The 25509-nt window shown below is 36.1% G+C and overlaps 1 protein-coding gene across 2 annotated transcripts in view; it reads left to right on the top strand.

Annotated features, from left to right (window-relative positions):
• The window catches only part of Scn9a (sodium voltage-gated channel alpha subunit 9), a 149773-nt gene that overhangs the window by 53974 nt on the left and 70290 nt on the right, over positions 1 to 25509 (top strand). Inside the window, exons 2-7 of one of the 2 annotated variants that reach the window (XM_021194855.1) lie at positions 9010 to 9317; positions 10900 to 11018; positions 11328 to 11417; positions 12105 to 12233; positions 13797 to 13888; positions 14659 to 14871. In XM_021194855.1, the coding sequence (XP_021050514.1) occupies positions 9060 to 9317; positions 10900 to 11018; positions 11328 to 11417; positions 12105 to 12233; positions 13797 to 13888; positions 14659 to 14871 (901 nt within the window). In that variant the 5' untranslated portion in view covers positions 9010 to 9059. Of the gene's footprint in view, positions 1 to 9009; positions 9318 to 10899; positions 11019 to 11327; positions 11418 to 12104; positions 12234 to 13592; positions 13685 to 13796; positions 13889 to 14658; positions 14872 to 25509 lie in introns of both variants that reach the window. The other variant, XM_021194854.1, reaches the window with a different exon arrangement.

Genomic DNA, 25509 nt, shown 5'->3' with positions numbered 1-25509 from the left:
CTTCATCTACTGCATGTGCACTGCTTCATCTACTGCATGTGCACTGCTTCATCTACTGCATGTGCACTGCTTCATCTACTGCATGTGCACTGCAGGGTAAGCCCAGATTACTGTGACTATCCTTTCTTTTAACCTATTTTATATTGGATAAGCAATAAACTAGGTCATATAATTCAGTATATTTTGAAAACTCGGAACTTAGAAAAAATACAGAAACCAATATGATGTGAAAGAAATTAAAGGTATGTACATTTCTAAAACTCTGGGCAATTTATGACTATTGAGCATGTCTGTCCTAGGGATGCCCCTCCTGATAGGTAATCCAATTCTCAACAGGCAGAGCCCTATCCATATACACATGTGAGAAACACTTAATGAACTTAGCAGGTTGTGTTTACAAAACGTGGGGGGGGGGGTGGAGAGAGCAATGAAATTTAAAGAATAGTAAAGAATAAAAAAGAATAAGAGACCTTGCATTTGAGGAGTTGGGGTTCGTAAGAGAAGTTGAAAGGATAAAAGAGGGGTGAGGAAATGGTGCAAATATAATACTTAAATATGGATTCTCCAAAATTAAATGAAATATAGATTAAAGTAAATAAATAAAAACATAAAATAAAATATCTACATTTTTACTTCTGAAACTGATAAAAATAATTCTTTTAATGTTATTGCTTTGGAAGGAAATTTTATCATTTAGTGCTGAAAGCTAGCAATTCAGCTTTCTAAAATAAATGCTCAAAAGGATAAATGTACCTCCTGGTTGGTTTACCACAGCAGTGGTTCTTCCTTGCCCTTGCCTGTTGCTTAGCAACAGATTGTCTGATGTTCTATTAGCGCTGACAGGTCTGAGGGATGATTGACTATGTGGGATAGTCTGGGTAGAGGCATCGCCTGCCTCAAATGCATATGGGGAGAGTGAAAGGCTCAAAGGTGGGCTGACTGATGGTGATGGCATCCTGTCAATGGAATGAGTGAGGACTAAAACAGAGAGAATTAAAAATAAAAATTAATAAGCTGGAAAACTTGCTTTGATTTTTGTTTACAGCTAGAAGTTGTAGGCTAGGACACTATGGATGTATTTTTACTCATTTGTTATTTTATTTTATTATTCTCTCCTCTCCTTTTGGTCATCTGTTATCTTCCTTCTCTCCTCTAAGCAGCATTATCTATCTATCTATCTATCTATCTATCTATCTATCTATCTATCTATCTATCTATCTATCTACCAATGTATCTATATGTCTGTTTATCCTTCTGCCCACCTACCTACTTATATGTGTGTGTATCTATGTATCTATCTACCCAGCTATCTATCATCTATCTATCTATCTATCTATCTATCTATCTATCTATCATTTCTACCTTCTTTTTCCCCTCCCTCCTTCCTCCAGTCATTTTTCCTCATCCTAACACTTCTCTGCCCAATGAGAAAACAGACACAGAGTTCTAAATATTTGTTTTTGTGATGATTATTACCATTCATCTATATTTAATAAGTTGTGTTTACCCTATCTCACTTTAAATTTAAGTTTCTATTTATTGTCTTTCAAATAAAACAAAATTCAAAATTATCTCTAATGTGAATTTCTTCTATTCTTGAGTAATAAAACATCGCTGCTACTTCATGCATGCTTACATAAATAAATATATATTTTATTTTAAATCTACTTCTTGGACCAGCAAGAGGGCTTACTGGCCAAGTGTTTAATTCCTAGAACCCACATAGCAAAAGGAGACAACAAGTGGCCCTGCACATTGTCCTCTGATCTCTATGCACTCCCTCAACACACACTTTATTTTAAGTAGTTCTTTTTTGGTTTGGTTATTTTATTTACTTACATTTGAAATGTTGGCCCCCTTCCCTTCTAGGTCTCTCCTCTGCAAACTTCCCATCCCATCCCCCTTCCCCTTTGCCTATGAGGGTGTTCCTCCATACACCCACTCTTCAGCTTGGTAACCTTCTTGAGCTCTTTAGATTGTATCCTTGGTATTCTGTACTTTTTTGTCTAATATCCACTTAGTAGTGAGAACATACCATGCATGTCCTTTTGAGTCTGAGTTACCTCACTCAGGATGATATTTTCTAGTTCCATTCACTTGCCTGCAACACTCATAATGTCCTCTTCTCAATAGCTGAATAGTATTCCATTGTGTAAATGAACCACATTTTCTGTATCTTTTCTTCCACTGTGGGACATCTGGGTTGTCTACAGCTTCCAGTTATCACAAATAAAGCCACTATGAACATAATGCAACACATGCCCCTGTGCCATGGTGGTGCATCTGGGTCTTCAGGTAGATCTATTTTCAATTTTCTGAGGACCCTCTACATTGATTTCCAGAGTTGTTTTACCAGTTTGCCATCCAACCAGCAATGGAGGAGTGTCCCTCTTTCTCCACCTCCTCGCCAACATGTGCTGTCACCTAAGATTTTAAACTTAGTCATTCTGTTTGGTGAGAGATGGAATCTCATTTCCCTGATGACTAATGACTTCGAACATTTCTTTAAGTGATTCTATGCCATTCAAAATGGCTAATATCCAAAATATATAAAGAGCTCAAGAAGCTAACCTCTGACAAACCAAGTAACCCAATCAAAAAAGTGGGGTTGGGGGATTTTTTTAATGGCAATCTGACTGTCATTTATGTACAGTGATGCTCCAATTTCTGGAACCATTTAAACTTCCTATAGTATGTACTTTAGTTTAATTTCTCTAATTTTTGTTTAATTTCCGACTTCTTTTATTAGAGTTCATTGATATTTTATTCTGATCACCATGTCTTTACTTATAAAGAAAAATGTCCTTATTATTGTTGATGCCTATTATACTATATAGTAGATTTCCTACACCCTCAGACTTCTCAAGGATCAATAGTTTTATCCTTTTTTTTTTTTTTTTTTAACATGTATAGTACTTTGTGAGCTTTTCTGGATTTAAGCCTCTGATCCATTCACTTGAGTCTACATATTTCTGTTTGGTAGTACTGGTATATAAATTTATCATTTGTTGTCTAATCCCTACTGGGGAAAGCATATACTGCTTTTGGAGGAGGTTGTTTCTACCTGTGTATTGATTTAGGTTTGTTTACCAAATAAGTTATTCTTCAAAAGGAAGGATAGCTTCAAGCTCTGTTTACATGTTTGGCATCCTGATACCAGACCAAGTTTAGTATATATGTGCAAATGGAAGCAAGCAAAAAATCCCACTTTATCTGGATACCACTGTTTCTAGCTGCAATGGATAGCAACACCCTAGTAACCCAGAATAGCTCACTCTAAAATTCATTTTTCAGTTTAGTTTAGGGGTATATCACACTGTTTTATAATTAGATAGAGAGGAGGTGATGTCAGAAAGTATGTCCTGAAACATTGTTGAATAAACAATTCTTGGGTTAATCAACTTCTTTTCTACTGTTCTTGCCATATGTGTCAACTCTAATCACTCCTTTCCAAAGTAGTAGAAAACTTCTGTATGCTGTGCCTTTGGCTTCCATCTCCTTATCTCCTCTGCATCATCTTCTCCAAATTCATGGACACTAGGGTTTTTCCCTCTGGCTTCCAGTGATTTCATGAAATTACCTGAATGATACCACTCTTATGATTACACAGGAAATGCAGACATTAAGGGGTCATATCCATTTGAAGAAGGTCATTGTTATTCATAAATAGTAATGGTATCTATTAATATGTTATCACTTTGTATAACTAAAAGTACATATGAAGGAAAAATTAAAAATGGGTCACTAGATAGACATAGATGATACATAAAGAAATATATAAGAGGCATATAGATATTAATAGATAGATTCTAGTGATTTAAGAAAAGAAATCAGTGTTCAGAATGCCTCCATATTTATTTCAACATTTGATAGTCCCAGGTACCAATGTAACATATTTAGGATTTCCTTTTGGCAGTTGTCTAAATAACCCTTCACTGTAACATTAAGGATAAATAGTAATGTGCAAAATAGTAATGCAATAAAAAGGTATTTTGGGTAAGATTGTAATTTCGCTTCAAAGAATATATGTTAATAGTAAAGGCAAAGAGTATGGTAGCCTCTCATTTCAAAGTACCAATTAAATTTGGCAGTAACAAATACTGGTTTATTTGGTAAATAAAAGCTAGATCAGAATATTTTGTTTTAAAGTATTATCATTTTTTAAATAATTATGGCATTTTTAAAATTTATTAATTTTATTTATTTATTTGGTTTTTCAAATTAGGGTTACTCTGTATAGCCTTGGATGTCCTGGAACTCACTCTGTAGACCAAGCTGGTCTTGAACTCAGAAATCTGCCTGCCTCTGCCTCCCAAGTGCTGGGATTAAAGGTGTGCACCACCACTGCCTGGCAAGTATGGCATTTTATAGTATAATATATTTAAAACAGAAGTATGATTAAACTAATAAGAATAACCTATTCAAATAATCCATAATAGGTTAGTAAGCTTGATCATATAGTAAAATTGCTCTCAATCAAACATGACAATCTGAGTCTGACTCTCAGGATCTACACAAGTGAAGGCAAAACCTAACTGAAGGTTGGCGCCCACCCTACAACGTGTGATACAACATGATCTTAACATTTTACTAAGGAAGCACATAAACATATAAATAAATGCAGTAAATTTTGTTAAAGAATAATAACTAATTGAAAACCAGGGATTATTTTATTAAATCTATTACATATTGAGTGTATTTCTACACATTTAAAATTTAAGCTTGATAAATGTGTGAATATAATTTCCATTCCTTCACGACCCATTATTAGTTGATTATAATGCATTAGTCTATAAAAGCACTCTTCAAAAGGTTTATCCTTATATGTTCATTTTGCTACTTAATTAATTTTGACTTTTGTATTGATTATGATTTTATGTAATACAAAAACATTTCAATAAACATCTTCATAATTGTTAGAAGACATTTGACATTATTGGCTTTGGACAAGTTCCTAGAAAGGAAAGTATTTGGCACTAAACATCAGCCAATGTATTGAAGACTTTTGCTAGGTATACAAAATATCTTTACAAGCATTTGTGTACCATATTCATATTATTAGATATTTCATCTCAAACATCACTATTATTTTATTGATAATTTTTATATGTTAATAGATAATATCTGGCTTCCCATATTTTAATTTTTATTTCTTTATTTGTGATTTTTGATATATAAAACTTGAAATGTTGTATATTTATAGTCATTTTTTGTTCTTCACTGAGTTTTGCATTGTGATACACTATTATGTTAATAGTTCATGAAGGAAATACTTTCACCTGTCCTTTTTATTATATTTTCTTTCATTTTTCTAGATGCCTTCTGCTCTTAAATTCTATGGGACTCTTCCATGATGCTCTCCATTTAATATTTTGAAGAGTTTCTGGGGTCTGGAGGCATGGCTCAGTGGTTAAGAGTGGTTAAATGGCTGCTCTTCCAGAGGACAGAATTCCGTTTCTAGAACCTACATGGTGACTTACAACCATCTGTACCTCTAATTCCAGGCAATCTGAGGGCATTGTGTGCACAGAGTACACACCATGCTTTCAGGCAAAATACCCACACACATATAAATTTCAAAACAGAGTTTCTGTACATTTAGATTTTTGTTTTCATTAGACATTTTTATCTTTGCTTTATTTAAATGCTCAGAAATACCATTTCTTAAACCTGATGCATTTTTAGTGATAAAAATGTACATGATTTAATTACTCATCTAACAGGCAAGAGAGTTGAAAGCATCTGTGGTAACAGACATGCTGTATCCCATCACTGACATTCTGATGTTTTTCCTGTTTTAGTTACATTGTCTGTTAGAACCCTGCTAGCTAACCATTTCACAAGCCTCTTATAATTTTCAGTGACACTCAGATGCCAACTAGACCTGTTCTGCTTGAAAAGAGTGTTATTCTAAAGCAAAATGAAGTTTTGTTTCCCCAGTCTAAATTAAGATGACAGAATCCAATCACTGTTTCTATGTAATTTCCCAGAAAATAATGTTAAATTGGTACTTAAGTTCTCCATTGGTTTGTCCTTCATCAAGAAAATATGGCATATACTTTTGCAAATGTTAATTCACCATACATACACATACCTCCTCTGTTTGCATGACATTTGATTATTCAAGAGCTTGTGTGCTTAGGGTATGCATGAATAGTCAAAGTGGTTATAGAGAGATGGCAGATAGATAGATAGATAGATAGATAGATAGATAGATAGATAGATAGATAGATAGATAGATACAAGGAGATCACAAGAATGGGAAGAAAGGAGTAGGGAAGGGAAAAGAATGAAAATGAAACTATAAGAACAATGGAACTGAGTGTAGATATCACAGATCATAAAAATGTATCTACATGGATTACATGGATTTTTATCAATCCTTGAGAGGGGAAGCTTATCATCTACTTCAGAATGTGCATAATTATTAATCCTTCAGTCGTGTTCACCAAGAGCCCAGTCAAACTCTGTGAAGGCTGGGAACCTCTGTCTACAAGAGTTCCATGAATGCTTTGGAGTGTCTCAGGCATTAGTGGCAATTGTTCTCAAATTAAATGAATATAAACTCAATAAAACTACCAACATCTGGATTCAGGTCAACAAGTTTGTGAGGACAGTTCTTGTACAGTTAATTAATAATTGAGATTTTTCTTCACAAACTAATAATGTTAACTGCCCATGAGTATTCTTCAGTCATGATTGTGCAGCTTCATAATTCTGAGTGATAGTATGGATGTGTTATTCCAAAATATAACACTCCATGATATTCAGTATTTGCCATCTCTGTTCCTACCTATCAGTGCCTTTCTGTTCTTGCCTGTAATGCGTAAATACAGAAATGGCAAATAATGCAAATAATTTATTTCAGAAATGTTCATCTTTATGCCACAAGCAGAGAACCCTGGCACCTTCTATTAACCTGTGATTATCTCCTGACATTTGCCTAAACTTCCATCTGTTTTTACATGACAGTAGAAAAATTATGTGAGCTACTAATCCTAATCATATTTGCCTTTGCTAGAACGAAGCTAAGTCTGCCTTTGAACTGGATAGTATGTTTTTCTCACACATAAGTGTGTGGAAGGCACAGCTAATTTTCTGTTAATTGAGACAGCTATAGATAACGGATACAAAGAAATGTGCAGAATTAGTGTTTGGTGAGACACTTCCTGTAAGTAAAGATGAGTTAGCAGTTTAGAAAATTAATGAGAAGACACGTACCATGACGTGTCAACTAACTCAGAAACCATAAAAAGCATTCCTCACAAAAGCTGGATTGGTTCTACAAGTCCTAAAACAAATAACATTAAAAAATTCTTGTATTGTCTTTCAACTTTTCTGATGAAACCTACAGTTTCTACATGGACTTAATTATTCAGACAACTGAGTGAGAGACACTGGAAGCAGCTGATGTAACAGATGAGCCATACCCCATCTTTGATATCTCTGTGCATGTTGAAGATTCCTTAGGACCCTGCTTCTCAGCCAGTTCACTTGCAGTATGCCTGGGTGCCTGAGGAGAAAAGTAATCTACATTGCTCTGGTTGGAGCTTATTGGTTTTGCCATGGGAATGGGAATGGGAGAGATGCTTGTAAAAACAGTTTCAACAATAAATACAGGGTTTCTCTACGTAGCCCTGGCTGTCCTGGAACTCACTCTGTAGACCAGGCTGGCCCCGAACTCAGAAATCCACCTGCCTCTGCCTCCCAAGTGTTGGGATTAAAGACATGTGTCACACTGCCCAGCTCAACAATATTTTTATGCGTTTATATTGTTACTACTTTAATTGGCATGCCATTTATATTGTGCTTTGTGGTGTCGGGAGTGGAAGAAGAGCAGAACATGGGAACTCTTCTTAATTTACCCTTCTTCTGCATGTGATGAGGTCTCTCAGTATACAGTTGGTCAAGTTTGTTGCTTGTTTACTTTTTTAAGACAGAATTTGCAATATAGTCCAGGCTCATCTTGAACTCAAGATTTTTTGCCTTACCCTCTGGAATTCTGGCATCAGTAGTGATTGGCCGCCATGCTGATCAGGCACAGTGAGAAGTCTTCTGGTTGCTAGCATAGATAACAAAATCCAATGTTCACATTACCATTGAGGTCCTGAGGAAAGCATATTCATGGCTCCTGGCTCAACTGAACATTTCCAAACATTTCACTTTTCACCTTAAAATACAGATATGTTGTCAGGTAGAAGTCACAAACATCAATAACAGTGTGCCAGATCAAAAGCTTGTTTTCTTTTTTAAGTAAGTTTGACCATAGGTCAGAAACTCTGTGTGTGTGTGTGTGTGTGTGTGTGTGTGTATGTGTATTAGATTCAAATATTTTAACAAAGTAACCACATTACTTGGCCAGCAGTGGTCACATCATACTTTGTTATGAGTTTAGATACACGTAACTTCTTCTATGTCTATCTGCTGTTTGGTTGTTTACTTGTTTCTTTGGATTTGCAAGTCAGAGTGAAAGTCCTTGTGCATTATAGGAAAGTATTCTCTGACCACCTTAGTAGCTTTCTTTTTGCTGCAACAAATATGCAAAAAGCGAGATTAAGGAAAAGAGGGTATATTTTTGGCTCACTATTTAAGGGTACAGTCCACCATGGCAGTAAAGTCATGGCAACATGACCTTGAGGTCATTGTGCCCATTGTGTCCATACTCAGGAAGCACAGGATGGTTAATGCCTGAGTCAGAGGACTTTCTTCTCTTTACACTATCCTGGAGTCCAGGCCATGAAATGGTACTCCCTACATTCAAGGAAGGTATTCCTGATTTGGTTCATTTAATCTAGATACTCCTTTACTGTCATACCAATAGGCTAATCCAATGTAGGTAATCCCTGAGTGTAGGGTCTTGTCTCCTAGAGGGCTGTAGGTCACATCGGTAATCAATAACAATCACAGCCACTGATTGCACCACAAGACTGGATATTTTTGCCATCAGTTTTTAAATTGTGTTCTCTAGAAACCACGTGGTTACGTTTTCCTTTCTTTCTTTCCCTACAGGCCTCTTAGGTAAGGATCCGAGGGGGAAATAAAACCTACAGGATGAGAAGATGGCAATGCTGCCTCCGCCAGGACCTCAGAGCTTCGTCCACTTCACAAAACAGTCCCTTGCCCTCATTGAACAACGCATTTCTGAAGAAAAAGCCAAGGGACACAAAGATGAAAAGAAAGATGATGAGGAAGAAGGTCCCAAGCCCAGTAGTGACTTGGAAGCTGGTAAACAGCTACCCTTCATCTACGGAGACATTCCCCCAGGAATGGTGTCAGAGCCCCTGGAGGACCTGGACCCATACTACGCAGACAAAAAAGTAAGTAATGAGACTTCAGTGAGAGAGTTCTCTTGATTTCACTCCATACAAAAGATACATGGCAATTAATGACCTCATGCAGTGAGCATTATATTAAATACACATTAGGATGCTGAGAATATGTCCTCTTCCTAGTGTTTTGTTAAAACTGATAGTGATATTGGCATGCGTATTTGAATTAACTAACTATTCAACATGTTCAACAGAAAGTCTACCATCTTAGGGATGGCATGGTGAACCGTTTCTGGTAGTTTTATAGTCACGGCTATGTTACACTTGTTTAATGTGTGGAGTATGTAGGTGAGGTCAGATGACACCTGGTGGAAGTCATTTCTCTGCTTCTATTATGTGAGTCCTAGGGGACAAACCCAAGTTCTCACCAGGCTTAGTAGAGAATGGCTCTAACTGCTGAGCACTCTTGGCAGCTACTCATGGTAATATGTTGAGCAAGGAGGTCAGGAGGAACTGGAGGTTCTAGAAAGCAGAGCAACTGTAACCGTGATATATTATGTAAGGGAAAAATCTATCTTCAATACAAGAAAAAATATTTTAAAACACAAAAGTCATCCTTTTCATTTTTTTATTTTCATATGAAATGCAACTTGATCTTGCTAAAACTATGTAATAGTGTAGTAGGTTTCGTGTTAGTTTTGATCCCCTTTCTTTGCATTTTATGACACAATTCCTCACCATGTGTTTAAAGAAAGCCCAATTTTTATACCTGAAAAAAATAGATATCCCACATAAGTAAAACCAGACTCATGAACGCATCCTCCTTCCCCCATCAACTTGGTGAAAAAAATTTCTTGTAGTAAGCTTTTTTTACACTTACATAAATGTAAACAAGACAACAAAAGAAAAAGAGCTCACATAAGATAAGACAAGCATCTTGTCTTCTGTGTGCAGAACCTGAGTTACAGGCCAGTGAGAGGCACTGTCACATAAACACTGTCACTTACACCTGAGAGTTGAAGTTGTCTTTTGGCCTTCCATGTGCACATGCACATTCTTGCATAAACATCAGAACCCATTAGACAACTGCATGCAGGTACACACACACACACACACACACACACACACACACACACACCAAGGAAAGAAAGGATACTTGGAGCTTTGACATGACTTAAAATTATGGGAAAAAAATTTAATGACAATTAAATGACAATTAAAAAATTTAATGACAATTATCAGAATGTTTTAAAACTCTCAAGGTATTGTGGTAAAAACAGAGATAGATTGTGTCTACCCATTGCTAAAATCTATGTAAGAAAAGAAAAGAAAGAAAAGTTACATTTAAAAACTAAATGGTCTCGAACTCAGAAATCCACCTGCCTCTACTGATTAAAGGGATGCACCACCACAGCTGGCTGCAGCTCCATTCTTATTGAAAACAAACAGCCTAGGAGTTCAGTGACCAGTGACTGACAGATGCTGCCACACATGAGAAGTGCTTGTAAATCCCCAGGGCAGCATTTCTTCAGCCCTGCACTACCACATGGAGGTCTAAACTGCTCATAACAATGTGATGGATTAAAGTGTTGGGAGTTCAGCTTCACCCTGTCTCTTTTTCCTCCTGCAGACTTTTATAGTATTGAACAAAGGGAAAGCCATCTTTCGATTCAACGCCACCCCTGCTTTGTACATGCTGTCTCCCTTCAGTCCTCTGAGAAGAATATCTATTAAGATTTTAGTGCACTCATATCCTTTCCAAAGCCTACCTTAAGCAGGTCATCAAGATGTTGGGTTTGCTCCTGTATTCAGACATATAGGCTCTTCTGCACCTTGAAAAATCTTTATAGATTCCAATATAACTTAGTGTCATAAGAGAATGAGAGAATGGTCTTATTAGAATTTTAGAGAATGATAATTTTATTCAATAGGGTAATTATTCATCCATTTTGATTATTTTCTAAAAAAAAAAAAAAAAAAAAAAGTTGTTTGCATTTCAACCAGTGTCATCATCAGCTCCTCTGATGTGGTGGCCCATATTCCTTGACTGGAAGCTACTTTATTCAGCATGCTAATCATGTGCACAATTCTGACAAACTGCATATTCATGACCATGAGCAGCCCTCCAGAATGGACCAAAAATGTAGAGTAAGTGCTCATTAGTATATATGAAACGGGGGTTAAATGGTAATTTTCAAGTTCTTTCTCATTCCAGAAGTTCAGAATTTGAGTCTATAAAACAATGTATTTTATCCTCTCCTGCATCCAGTTTTCTTTTCAGTTCTCTCTACTCCATGTTAACTCACTGTGAAGAGGGTTTAAATCATTATTAGATGCTACAGTGTTTCTGAAAGAGTAAGCTTATCATATCCCCTTTCCTGTTCATAAATATGATGTGCATCTCATGTTATTGGCTATGTTGTTCTTATAATCTCTATTGGGATTCTCTGGATGGATCTAGTACCTGTGTGCAGCTGAGAAGGATGGTTTGGTTTGTTTGTTTGTTTTTTGAGACAGGGTTTCTCTGTGTAGCCCTGGCTGTCCTGGTACTTACTTTGTAGAGCAGGCTGGCCTCGAACTCAGAAATCCACCTGCCTCTGCCTCCTGAGTGCTGGGATTAAAGGCGTGCGCCACCACTCCCAGCGAAAAGGATGTTTTAAGAGCTCCTAGAAATCATCCCTTGCACAATCTACTTTAAGAGGTGTAATGATCCATACACTAATAGCAACCTCCAAGAGATGCCTTCCTGTGACTAATCAGTGATAATAAACTGTAAAGACTGTAATGAGACATTACTCATTTCACACCTAATATTCAACGTATTCTCTCCTTCAGGTACACTTTTACTGGGATATATACTTTCGAATCACTCATAAAAATCCTTGCAAGAGGCTTTTGCGTGGGCGAATTCACCTTCCTCCGTGACCCTTGGAACTGGCTGGACTTTGTTGTCATTGTTTTTGCGTAAGTACTCTCAATTTTTTTTGATCTGGGAAATTTTTGAATGTCACAGAATAATATTCCGGTAAATCAATTTTTGGAGGCTGATTTTTCTTACACGAAATGGCTACCTTTACAAGTAAATAGAATTGCAAAAAAAAGACTACCTATTCACAGTCATATATTTCCAGGAAGTGTTTTCCACTCAAAACAAGTTTTGCATAAGGATTATCTTTTCTCCTGATCAGTACCTGAGTGGACATGTGTTATACATGTATATATACAGTGTTAATTGGATACGTATTTTTTTCTTAAGGCTTTATTTTAAGCCGTGCACTGGTGGTGCACACCTTTAATCCCAGCACTTGGGAGGCAGAGGCAGGTGGATTTCTGAGTTCAGAAGCTCTCACTTCCTGACTCCTTAATGACTAAGGCCTCTAATTCTAAGCACAGTGTGTGCATTCATGGGCTAGTAAGCGTGTTAAAATGAAAAGTCAAATACTCCTAACTGAGTTGTCACCACACGTTGCTCCTACCATGGATTGTGCAGCTACTGCAAGAGCACCACAGTTGGCTTTCTCTGTAATTTTAAGTCATTCCCGTCGTTTTACAAATGTACTCCTACTCATAAACCCTTTAAGTCCCAACCCTACATAATTTCCTCTATCACCTTGAATTGTAAGAGTATCTGAGGCATTCAGCCAGTTCAGATGGGTCTGAGACTTCTCGTCTGTTTCCCTCACTCCTCCCCAACTCCATACTCATCAGGGTTCCCGCCTACAGAGTATGCCTTAGCTCCATTTTCTCGTGTGGATACGAAAGTGGCAATATGGGGACCCTTCTCGTGGTCCCCCATTCTCCATTAGTATGCATGCATCACGAAGCTCGTCTTTTTGAACTATGCAACTCAGTGCTTTCTAGGATATTCACAAATTTTATGGGCACCAATTCTGTGTAAATTGAGAATATTTTACTCACTCCAAGAAGAAACCCTCCACTGATTAGTAGGTACCTCCACTCCCTCTAAGCACAGACTCCTTTGAAACACTATATTACTTTTGCTCTATGGAAACCTACTATGCTGGTCAATTTATCTGAGTGGAATTTGCTGAATTTGAATTCTTTTACTTAGTATACTGCTCTCAATATTTTATAGAGGATTAAAACTCTATATTATTATACTAGGCATTTAATTAATTTGACTATTTAAGTCTATGAATCACATTAAAATACAATATGTCTTTTTATCAAATGATTCAAATCATATGCATTAGGTTAAATTAGGAAAGAAAAAGACTTGCCAAGCTACATATAGAAAAAAACAGGACGGTAAGTATTCTACACTCTGCCTAGATTCTGAATAACTCTGATTTAATCCTACAGGTATTTAACAGAATTTGTAAACCTAGGCAATGTTTCAGCTCTTCGAACTTTCAGAGTCTTGAGAGCTTTGAAAACTATTTCTGTAATCCCAGGTAAGAAGTGATTGGTGTGGAGCTTTAGGCCGCTCAACTCCAGCTGTTTGGGAGTTTACTTTGTCTGTGTGTGTGTTGTCACTGTGTCTGTGTATAAACTCCCCTATTACAGATATGTGACAGAGTTTGTGGACCTGGGCAATGTCTCAGCGTTGAGAACATTCAGAGTTCTCCGAGCATTGAAAACAATATCAGTCATTCCAGGTGAGAGTGGGGTTAAACACAAGGGCTGGCTTTGACTGTTTGGAGAAAATAATTTTCTTCCATAATTCGAACCAGACTACATTCCTTCTGCTTCTATTGCAATTTTTATTTAAAAAGTCAGCCATTGGGTTTAATCAGTTGCATGGGTCTTGGAGAAGGAAGATGACCACTTGGTTCACATCTCCACTTGAAATTTTTCCTCCTGCCAAAGGATTGGTTTTCTACTTTCTCAGGAAGGAAAATTTCAACTAATCAGAACATCATATCATTAAGAAAACAGGAAATATCTGCATGTAGGCATTGCATGACATTGTTTTTACTGCTTTCTGTTTCTTCCTTGAATGGTTTATCAAGCTGTTTCTTAACTTGAAAAGTGGTTCAGTATATGTCGTCACTATGTGCTACAATCACTTTCTTCTTTAGTTCCATTATGTAGCGGTGGTTTGTTTGACCATCACTTACTGAATTAGCAGATACAAAACGATTATATTTGTGAGTGTGGATATGGTTTCAGCATCCACCTTACTTACCAATTGAACCTGATAATCCCTTGGAAATATTTTACTAGTTTTAACCACTTGTTGTACTTCATAAGAACAAGTTGTATAGATCCACCTTCTGGGATCTGGGGACTTCTCTGGGTTCAGTTACTTAAGGTCATTGACTTGACATAATGCATGCATTCCTAGTTAGGCTTGTGTTTTGACTTGTTTCCCACTGAGAGCCTTTATGTCATTATAAATGCCTCTTTTTTCCCCCTACATTTTAAGGACTAAAGACCATCGTGGGGGCCCTGATCCAGTCAGTGAAGAAGCTCTCTGACGTCATGATCCTCACTGTGTTCTGTCTCAGTGTGTTCGCACTAATTGGACTACAATTGTTTATGGGCAACTTGAAGCATAAATGTTTCCGGAAAGACCTTGAACAGAATGAAACATTAGAAAGCATCATGAATACCGCTGAAAGTGAAGAAGAATTAAAAAGTAAGAATGTCCCTGTGTTTTCTATCTCCTAGAAATTGCATAAGTGTGACTCTCTTCTAATAATTCATATATGTTTGAATTTTAATTATTTTGAAACTATTCAAATACACAACAGAAACTTGTCAGCATGGGATTTTTTTTTCCTATCATGGTACAAGTGATTTTATAAGTCTTTCTTTTTCCTAGCTGTCTAGTGATTCGGTTTGTAGGAACCTGGGTTAGTTCCATAACAACAAATTTCTACAAGATTCAAGCTGCTAGGGACCAATAATGATTCACATTAATTATTGCATAAGTATATCATATGGATTTTGTTCTATAGTTTTATTTATATAAAAAGACTAAGATTGCTTATATAGTGTGATATACAGTGTAATTCTATTTTGTATTTACAAATTAAAATTATAATATAATATAGCTCATTAATGATAACAATGATAAAACTATCACTATTAAGATATTTGCCTATTGATAATATTTATGTAGGTTTTTCTATAAGACCTAAACAACTTAATTTTATCAATACCATTCTTGTACATAATGGTAAATTTGATAGGCTTCATAACTATTTCTGATAGTATTCTCATATCTGATTGATGGAGTCAGAAAAGACTGATTCAGTGGAATATCCCCATTAGTATAAGAATATGATCTGCACATAACCTCAGAAGCCTGCTGGGTACACAGCATATGCTAGACATCTCACATAATGCACACACTGCACGCTCTCTAAATATCTTCCCTTAGATTGTTTTTCACAAGACCTATTGATGAACAGGAAAGAAAAATGAAGTCAGGGTTATGTGCATCTTGACACCTGAACAGTGTCTAAGTGATATTATTTAGTGAACTGAGGACATAGGATTACAATCTGACTTAAGGGTGAGGCAGAAAACAATAAACCTTACTAGGTTATATCCTTTTGCCAAAAAGAAATGGAATTTCATTTATCAGCAGGGAGTTTTTAATTTTTTTCTAAATGCTTTTAGATATTCAGTGGTAAAGTAAAAGCAAACCAATCCTATCTGAGATAGCAAAACAGTGTAAGAAGGGCCAATGGGGCTGATANGAAGAAAACTATTAAGTTTCACAGTAAAATACTTAATATGTATTTCATTACTATTGCAGTTTGGTTACAAATTAACCTGTTTTCTTCCAGTTATCAATCTGAAATCTTCCACTTTCTGGAGTTTATAATCNATATCTTCAGCTTTCAGTTTCTAGAATGGAATAGTAATTGTCACCTCAAAGGCTTACTGCTGAATAACTCACACCTACTAGCTCTTTCTGAACTCTTGCCAGTTAGTTCAACTCAGCTGTTCTGCCTCAAACTCCCCTCCAAGCTGAGTGATTCAAGCTGGCTTCTCTCAGCTTCTGACTGAATTGCTCTGCTTGGCCTTATACTAACTCTGGCAATGTGTTCTAATCTTCTTGCCCCTTCTCATTCTCTGGCTCATTCTGTCTTCACCTGCAACCTGTCTCTATACAACTCTCCTAATAAAGCTGCCTCTCTCTCTCTCTCTCTCTCTCTCTCTCTCTCTCTCTGTCTCTCTCTCTTTCTTCCCCCCCCTAGCTCTGCTCTCTTAAGTAGCCTATCTTCTATACTATTCTCATGAGAGTTGGGCATGTTCTATATCTGACTCATTCTGTAAATTTTTCTATGATTCATCACTTTGTCTGTCAATTAGATGTGACTATCTTTCTATAAATTAACCTTACTTTCATTGTTTTAGAGTAAAGGTGTATCTGTATTCCAGCCAGATCATACTGTAATCCAGGGCATGTCTGTCTGCATTCTAGTTTGATTACATAGACTTGAAAGGTCTTTGGGTATGTTCCCTTGCTAGAGGAGCCATGTTGCAGGATTAAAATTCCTATACTCTAGAAAATATCATTTTTTAATTTGTGTGCAGTAGAAATGATAAATAAAATAAATACTTGTCCACATTCACATTCATTTTAAAAAATTCAATTTGCTATTCTTTACCTAAAATTATTTAACACTTACACTATTGCCATTCTTTTTATATTATAAGTCTTATCCTATTCTGAGTTCTGAGTTTGTAACTGGAATGTCTTTCAGACTCTGGTTAGAAGAAAAATCTTAAAAAAAAAAAATTATTAGAATTTGCTTGGGCAAAAACTAATTTGTGTACCCAGCTGACTTAGAAACAATAGGAGGTTCAGAACTCAGTGAGTCAATTAGGTAGGCACCATTTACAAACAGAAAACATTTATGGCTTAGAAAAATAGCTTATGGGTTATAGGTCAGCATTTGCCTTATAATGGGCATGGTCTGACCAGTTGGCAGTGGTGATGAGCTGAAGTCCAGCTGCTGTGATTGGTTAAGAGCCAACTGCTTGTTATAAGGGTGAATCTAGTGATAGCTTGTTTCCTTTTTCTTTTTCTTTTTCTTTCTTTTTTTTTTTTTTTTTAAGGGTAGTTTAATAGTGTTTTTTTAAAGAGATAGTGTCTTCTAGAGACATTTTCAGTGACCATGACCTGGAACAAAGACTTAGGTTACACCAAATTCATATTCCCCTGTGGAAGCAGTTTCATGAAGTTTTTATAATTTTACAAAACAAAGACATAAATCAAGGCTAGCTTAGAATACATTGGTAGGTACACCAAACAGGAAGGTATTACAAGATGGTAGTAGCTATTCTGTAGCTTGTTTCTGTGCCACACTTGGTTGCAGTTCTTGTGTTTATGGAGATAGCTTTGGGTTAAATTTAATTTAACACTACTCCTTTAGTCAACTCTTCAATTCGGGGAGTTTGGCTGAACTCATGGGCACAGATGCCTCTTTCTGTTACCATAACAGGATTGATTGGCTTCAATTTGGGATTCAGAATTCTTAACATCTGGCCACCTTAATATTCCTTTAAGCATTCATTGTTTTGTTGTTATTGTTGTTACTGTTTTCATTATTTTAACTTAAGATTATTTCGTTTATAATTGATTATAACATAAAATCAATTAAGATCATTTGAGAGAATATAGTACATAAAAGAAATTAAATTTATGTCTATAATTAAAGAGTATTAACACATTAATTCATACTGTATAACAGAATTTCCCACAATTGAATTGATTTAAAAAAATCCAGGATATAAAAATGACACAAATGTATGCTATTTTTAACTATTAGTCTTCTTTTTAATTTCTTATATTTCTCATGTCTTCTGTTTATTATTTTTATGTAGTTATTTTTATACTTCTGGATATCGAACTCAAGACCTCACATATGTTAGTTAAAAGCCCTGTCACTCCAGGCCCATTGTAATCTTTAAATTATAATTGAATTAAATTAAACTAAAACTATCAAAGTTCTATCATTCCAAATATATTTTTTGAGATGCAGTAGATCTTAGTGAGTTACTTACCAATGTAGGATTCAAAGCAGTCTTGTTACTCCAAGAAGTTTGCAGGACAATGATGGCCTTGTACAGTAGAGTTATCTATTATAGCTAGTGCTTGAAACACATTTTTATTCAAAAATGTATTTGTATGTATGCGCAGGTAGGAAACAAGTGATCCACTAAAATGTCACCCATTTAGAGGGTTACATGTCTACTGGTAAAATTTAAATGGGCCCAATAATATTCAGTTGCCTATTGGCTATGAATTAATTGTATATTGTTAAAATTCATTATCTATATTGACAATTTAGTGAAATAAGAAGTGTTCATGGATGTGATAAAAATGATAATTAATAATTATATCATTAAATCTTCTAAAGATAAAATATAGCTAGAAAAGGAATAACACATTGTTCCATGGAGGTTGACATTGGAAGTTACCAACAAAAAAGCATGACGTTTATCAAAGGGTCCATTATGCAATCACTGCATGGTTGAATGCTACTAACAATTAAGAAATTAAGGATATACATTTACTTTAGACTTTCCATTTTAATGTTGCAATATTTTATTTCTGATATAATTTAACTACAAAATCATCTACAGGTTCTGACTACTATTATATTTAAAGGAAGAATCCAAATACGTGATTCTAAAAACCTAACCCTAAAGAGAAGACAAGATTTGCAATTTGAAAATTTTTCTTTATATTTCCTATTTTCAAGTTTTTAAATTACTTTTTTCTACTATAGAGTAGACAAGTCACATACTGCAGGGTCTTTAAGAATGTAAATAGGTGTTAGTATGAGTTAGGAAACCACTCAAGCTATCCATATTTATAAGCTAAATTACATTATTTTAAATACTTCTGTATTTTCTCCAAATTAGGCACACAGCAGTATTTGTCTAACCCGGTATACATCATCTGATGTGAATCAAAGGGCTTATCTTAACAATTTTAGTGCTGCCCATATGAGTTAATATGAAAACATGTCAAGCTTTTATTGATATTTAATTGTTTTGCTTGATATTTTTGATTTTAGTTTTATAAAGTATATTGATTTATCATCATTAGAGCAGAATAATTTACCTGTCTAATCATTGGAATAACAAATTCTCTTATATAATGAAAATTTCTCTGATTTTCAAAACCCATTTTAATAATAATATTAAACCATAGAGGAATAACTGAAAGTAGGCATGGAATTACCTATTGTCTGAGTACTATTTGGGTACTTTACAAATCAAGCAAATTCTTTGTTTTTTTTTATATAAGGATAGATACCATTGTGAGATGACTAATGGGCCCTTCTAAATGGATAGATAGATAGATAGATAGATAGATAGATAGATAGATAGATAGATAGATAGATATAAGAATACACCAAAATTTCAAGGAAACAAAGTTACTTTTACTTAGTGAACCAGTATAGATTTTTAAAAGCTAAATTTTTAGAAAAACACATTATAAATAATTCCCTTCTAATCTTAACTGGATTTACCACACATAAATTTTCTCTCACAAGGTCTATTTTGTATGAGACCCCTATGAATTCAGTAGTCCTTTAGCTAGCTATCATGTACCAAGTTACTACACGGCAAGGCCGACACTCATTCTCATAACAGAATAAAGCATCCCCACACAGCAAGGCTTTATGAGAAGGGGGAGCAAAATTTAATGTAAATATATGGTCAAGCAATGTTTAAAAGATGTTAGATAGAATGTAACAATTTTAAACTATTTAAGAAGTGCATTTTTCACAAAGCATAGGCACTGAAGTATTACAACTGAACTGAGAACAAAACAAACAAACAAAAAAAGTGGAGAACCTTTGTCCATGGTGAAGATTATAAATGAAAGCCATAGGTCTGTAGCAGTTACAGTAAGGCATATTTCACTTGTTCAGTTCTGAAAGCCTTACCTAGAGAGCTCCAGGAACTCACACACACCTCGGTATGTTGATAAGGAAGAAGTACTTTTTCGAGAAAGTAGAAGACAAAGTCTAAAGCAGAACTAGCCAGTATGTAAGAACAGAAGAGAAATACATACACATATTTTTCCAATATTGTAAATTTCAAATGACCTGTTGCATTAGAGATTAATGTATATTTGTATAAATACTTTTTAAAAGCAAAATTTAGAAACATTAAATCTAAGCAACAACCTCCCAAGAAACTACATAATTGGCTTTCACAAATGCACATCAGAACAGCTGAGTGTAGTGACCAAGCTTATAATCATAGCATTTAGGAGACGGTAGCAGAATGATTGCCACAAACTTAAGGCCATCCTGGCCCACTTACCCTACAGATAAAAACCCCAAACATCCAGATGTACTCACATGACTAGCACCCCAGCACTGGGGAGATACAGACAGGAAGATCAAAGTTTAAGATCAACTTCGGCAATACAGAGTTCTAGGCTAGCTTCAGGTATGTGTGATCCTGACTCATAAACCTAAACCAATCAGACCCTTAAAGGCCAAGCAAAAATAAAAATAAAATCTAGCTAAAAAATAAGAAATAGATTTACTGCATGGGAAAAAATATCAAGTTGATGTAAACAGAATTTTAAGGCTGATGTGGCACAAACATTAAAACAAAACTTCTTTGGATCAATATTTAAAGCATTGTCTTCATTTTCTTTTGATCACCTTTAGAAGTACATACATTTAATATTTTCAGCCATCCCAAACATGTAAAACAATCATATAAAATATATACCTCTCATTTCTGGCTGGACATTAAACTGTTACTTCGTTTTTATGAAATTTGCATTATTGTAAATGACATGGAACTCGTCAAGTGTGTTCATTAGAAAAATGTGTCAGAGGAGGGGCATGAACGTCACATGAGGGAGTTTTAAAAGGTGAATAAGAAGTCAGAAAGAAAAAGAATGGTGTGCGTAGGCAGTTCAGCCATAAAGGGTATCTAAATAATAGGGGTATGGCTTCTATTTTTACTATGGATTTTTATAGAGATTTCTGTCCTGCAGATAGGAATGGGTGGGGAGTAATACATGAATATTAATACAAGAGAGATAGAATGGGTGGATACAGCAGACATGGAGAGAGGCCAAGCCTTTAAGAAAATGGAAGAGCAGAGGGCAGAGGCATCTCTGCTGAAGCAGGACGAAGTAAGGAGTGGTAGTCTGTAGAGTCGGTGGAAATGTGATGAAGTTCAAACTCAGTAGCTCTTCTTTCCTCCAAGGACGTAGAAAATGGAGTGAGGTGCTGAGAAGGATACTACAGAAGGAAAAGGGGAATTCACAGTGGAGGTTTGAGGAGAATGCACCATAGGGTCAACGTAGGGATTGGATGGCCAAGTTCACTTTACATGTTAATTTGATTAAAAACTTCATTTACTTGAAATGTGATTGTCCACTAGCTGTGAGAATTTCTCTTCCAAAATTCAATCACTTGGCAGCAAGTTTGAAAAATGAGTTGTCATTGTATGTATAGATTAGAATTCTGCCAGGTTACTTTGATAAAAAGAAAGATGGATGGAAGTTAGATTATTACTGAAGAAAGACAAAAATGAATGTCCACAGATTTAACATGAAGGGAGAAAGGAGTGAACATAAATGCTAGACCATGAGAACAGATGCAGCCCGTGGGTTAGCATTCCTGAGGAGATGACTAGTAAAGAAACTAACCCAGGAGTCCTGAACACAATAGTTTTCAAATGCTTTCTTGATCCTTTAGCAAAGCTGCATCAGGAGAATTTTGAAGATTTATCAAATATGCAAACTCACTGAATAAAAATGTAATTCATAGATTCCCCCTTATGTTCACTCACTATGTATATTGATGTTCGTCAGGTATCCTTACTGCTACATATGAACAAAAACTCCGTAGAGTTCTGAGCTAAGTTTCTAGCATTAACTCCTGAACATTATAATGACAAGTTTGTGTTGGGCTAAAGTAAGATGCTCTTATGTATAAGAACTTAGGCATTTAAAGTAGTCTTTTGGATAACCCATAGCCCTTGACTTCACTGCTACTAGGGGTTTTCCTCTCCTCATATACAGCTATTTTCTGGTGCATCTGTATCTCATGGATCACAGAGCGTCATGTGTGATGCTTTCCCAACATGATACCCAGCTTAATTTTCTCAGAACTGGATCACTTCCCCTGGCTTGGGAAATATATACTATGTCACAAAAGGTCCATGCCATGTGTAGTGACTATAGCTGTCTTTAAAATGTCAACTTTTCCAAAATGAACCTATTGCACATTAATAGTCATTCCTCATTCTAAACACTATTTTCTAATTCTATAAACCTACCTACCCCATATATTTAGCAGGAAGGGGAAAAGACAAGACACAAAAGGACAGACAGCTAAACACAATAACTTATTTTTCTTCAAACAAGCCCCATGGGCCACAGTTCTGCCACCTTTCTACAGTTAGTTCAATGGTCAGAGCCTCATGATCTAATTGGTTTTAAAAACCCTGTACAACACACGAAGAAATGCACTTTAATCACATAAGCATTCTTGTTCACATGATACTGTCATGAACATGAAGTGTTTATGTGTACATGGGGTTCCTTCTCTTTTCTAGACAAAATCTCATGTGTCCCAAACTGGCACTAAATTCACTATGAAGGTAACTTTTTGAACTTCGGAGCCCCCTGCTTCTACCTCCCAAATACTAACTATAGACATGTCCCATCATACCCATTATGCAGTATTGTGTATCACACTTAGGGCTTCATATGTGCAGGGCAAGCACTCTACACGCTGAGCAATATTCCACTATTTAGGTCCTGGATATATATTTCAAGTTCTCTGTATGTAACCAGTGGTTAATTTAATGAGTCATGGTTACATGAGTTAAGGAGTCACTTTCAGAATCATTTATTTTATACAATCATCACTTGCTCTTTCCAGACCGGTTCTTCTTTTCTTTAGGTGTTAAAATTATATTCTCCTGGGGCCAATTAGCCTACAAATTCAATGGCTATTTGTTTCGGAAAGATCGTAAGGCACTCTGCAGGGTGAGATAGCTGTTTGCTGCAACTTTCATCATGCCTGCTGAATTAAACGGAAGCCTGAAAGTGTGTGAGTTTAGGGAGTCCTGGAGCCCCTTCCTACCATTCAGCTCATCTGTAACTGCTAAACATCACACTCTCGGGGTTAGTGGCTAGTCTTTAGACAGTGACGTATCATGTAGGTTTATGTGTGAAAAAATGGCATCACAAGAGCCAGATATAACAGGCCATGTCTCTAATCTCCATATTTAGACGTTAAGGTAGTGGTAGGACGAGTGTTCGAGACCAGACTGGGTTATATAAAGGGCTTTATATAACCCCGGGAAACGTGGCAAAAACCTTATATAAAAACTCCAAAATAAATAAACAAATATAAAAAGGAAAGCAAATTCCATCATGCCACCACTATCTTCATGTTGTCAGATCCATCCTCAATGAAGCTCGGATTTTCCTTAAAAGCTATGTGTTAAGCCTTACTAGGTTTTCCACTTCAAACTAAGATGCTTTTCCATTTTGCTTGCATCCCATGAATTAAACAAGAGCTGGTGTGTAACCCAGTTGATTAGTCTCCTTTGAAATTAAATGATATTTTAATAAGAGTAGTGCTTGCCTTTCAATTACCTGTATAGGGTGTGTGGAACTTTCTTATTGCTCTATCTGTAATCTATACATGAATTGTTCAAGAACTCCATAGGTGTTTCTAACTACAGTTCCCAGAAGCAGCAATTAAAGCAGTTAGATGATTTAACTTCATAGCAAGGAATAGAGACAATAACCAAACATACGACTATGCAACTTCAAAGTCTTAATTTCATTATTACTAGAAAAGTCTCATAATAATCATATTTATTTTGAGTCAAGTGGGAATTTGAGGCCCAGTTTAAAAGAAGGAAATTATATTCATGAGTGTAAATGTCATAGCGAACCCTATTATTTTTTTTATTAGATATTTTCTTTATTTACAATTTCAAATGTTATCCCCTTTCCTAGTTTCTCCTTCAAAAATCCCCTATCCCCTCCCCTGGCCCTGGCATTACCCTATACTGGGGCATAGAACCTTCACAGGACCAAGGACCTCTCTTCCAATTGATGACTGATTAGGCCATCCTCTGCTACATATGCAGCTAGAGACACGAGTCCCACCATGTGTTGATTGGTGGTTTAGTCCCAGGGAGCTCTGGGGTTACTAGTTAGTTCATATTGTTGTTCCTCCTAGGGGGCTGCAAACCCCTTCAGCTCCTTGGGTACTTTCTCTAGCTCCTTCATTGGTGCCCTGTGCTCTATTCAATGGATGACTATGAGCATCTATTTCTGTACTAGTTAGGCACTGGCAGAGCCTCTCAGGAGACAGCTATATCAGACTCCTATCAAAAAGCTCTTGTTGGCATCTGCAATAATGTCTGGGTTTGGTGGTTGTTTATGGGATGAATCCCCAAGTGGGGCAGTCTCTGTATGGTCATTCCTTCAGTCTCTGCTCTGAACTTTGTCTCTGAAACTCCTTCTATGGGTATTGTGTTCCTCTTTCCAAGAAGGATTGAAATATCCACGCTTTGGTCTTCCGTCTTCTTCAGTTTCATGTGTTTTACAAATTGTATCTTGGATATTCTGAGCTTCTGGGCTAATATCCACTTATCACTGAGTGCATATCATGTGTGTTCTTTTGTGAATGGGTTACATCACACAGGATGATATCATACAGATCCATTCATTTGTTTAAGAATTTCATGAATTCATTGATTTTAGTAGTTGGGTAGTACTCGACTATATAAATGAACTACATTTTCTGTATCCATTCCTCTATGAGGGACATCTGGGTTCTTTCCAGCTTCTTGTTATTATAAATAAGGCTACTATGAACACAGTGGAGCATGTGTCCTTATTACAAGTTGGAGCATCTTCTAGGTATATGCCCAAGAGTAGTATTTCTGTATCTTCCAGTAGTACTATGTCCAATTTTCTGAGGAACCCCCAAACTGATTTCCAGAGTGTTTGTACCAGCTTGCAGTGCCATCAGCAATGGAGGAGTGTTCCTCTCTCCACATCCTTTCCAGCATCTGCTGTCACCTGAGTTTTTGATCTTAGCCATTCTTACTGGTGTGAGGTAGAATCTCAGGGTTGTTTTGATTTGTATTTCCCTGATGATTAAGGATGTTGAACATTTTTTTAGGTGCTTTTCAGTCATTCAGTATTCCTCAGTTGAGAATTCTTTGTTTAGCTCTGTACCCCATTTTTAATAGAGTTATTTGGTTTTTCTGGAGTCCAACTTCTTGAGTTCTTTAT

This window comes from Mus pahari, chromosome 3 (assembly GCF_900095145.1).
Source record: "Mus pahari chromosome 3, PAHARI_EIJ_v1.1, whole genome shotgun sequence".
Classification (NCBI taxonomy): domain Eukaryota; kingdom Metazoa; phylum Chordata; class Mammalia; order Rodentia; family Muridae; genus Mus; species Mus pahari.
This window is presented reverse-complemented; position numbering and strand designations above follow the sequence as displayed.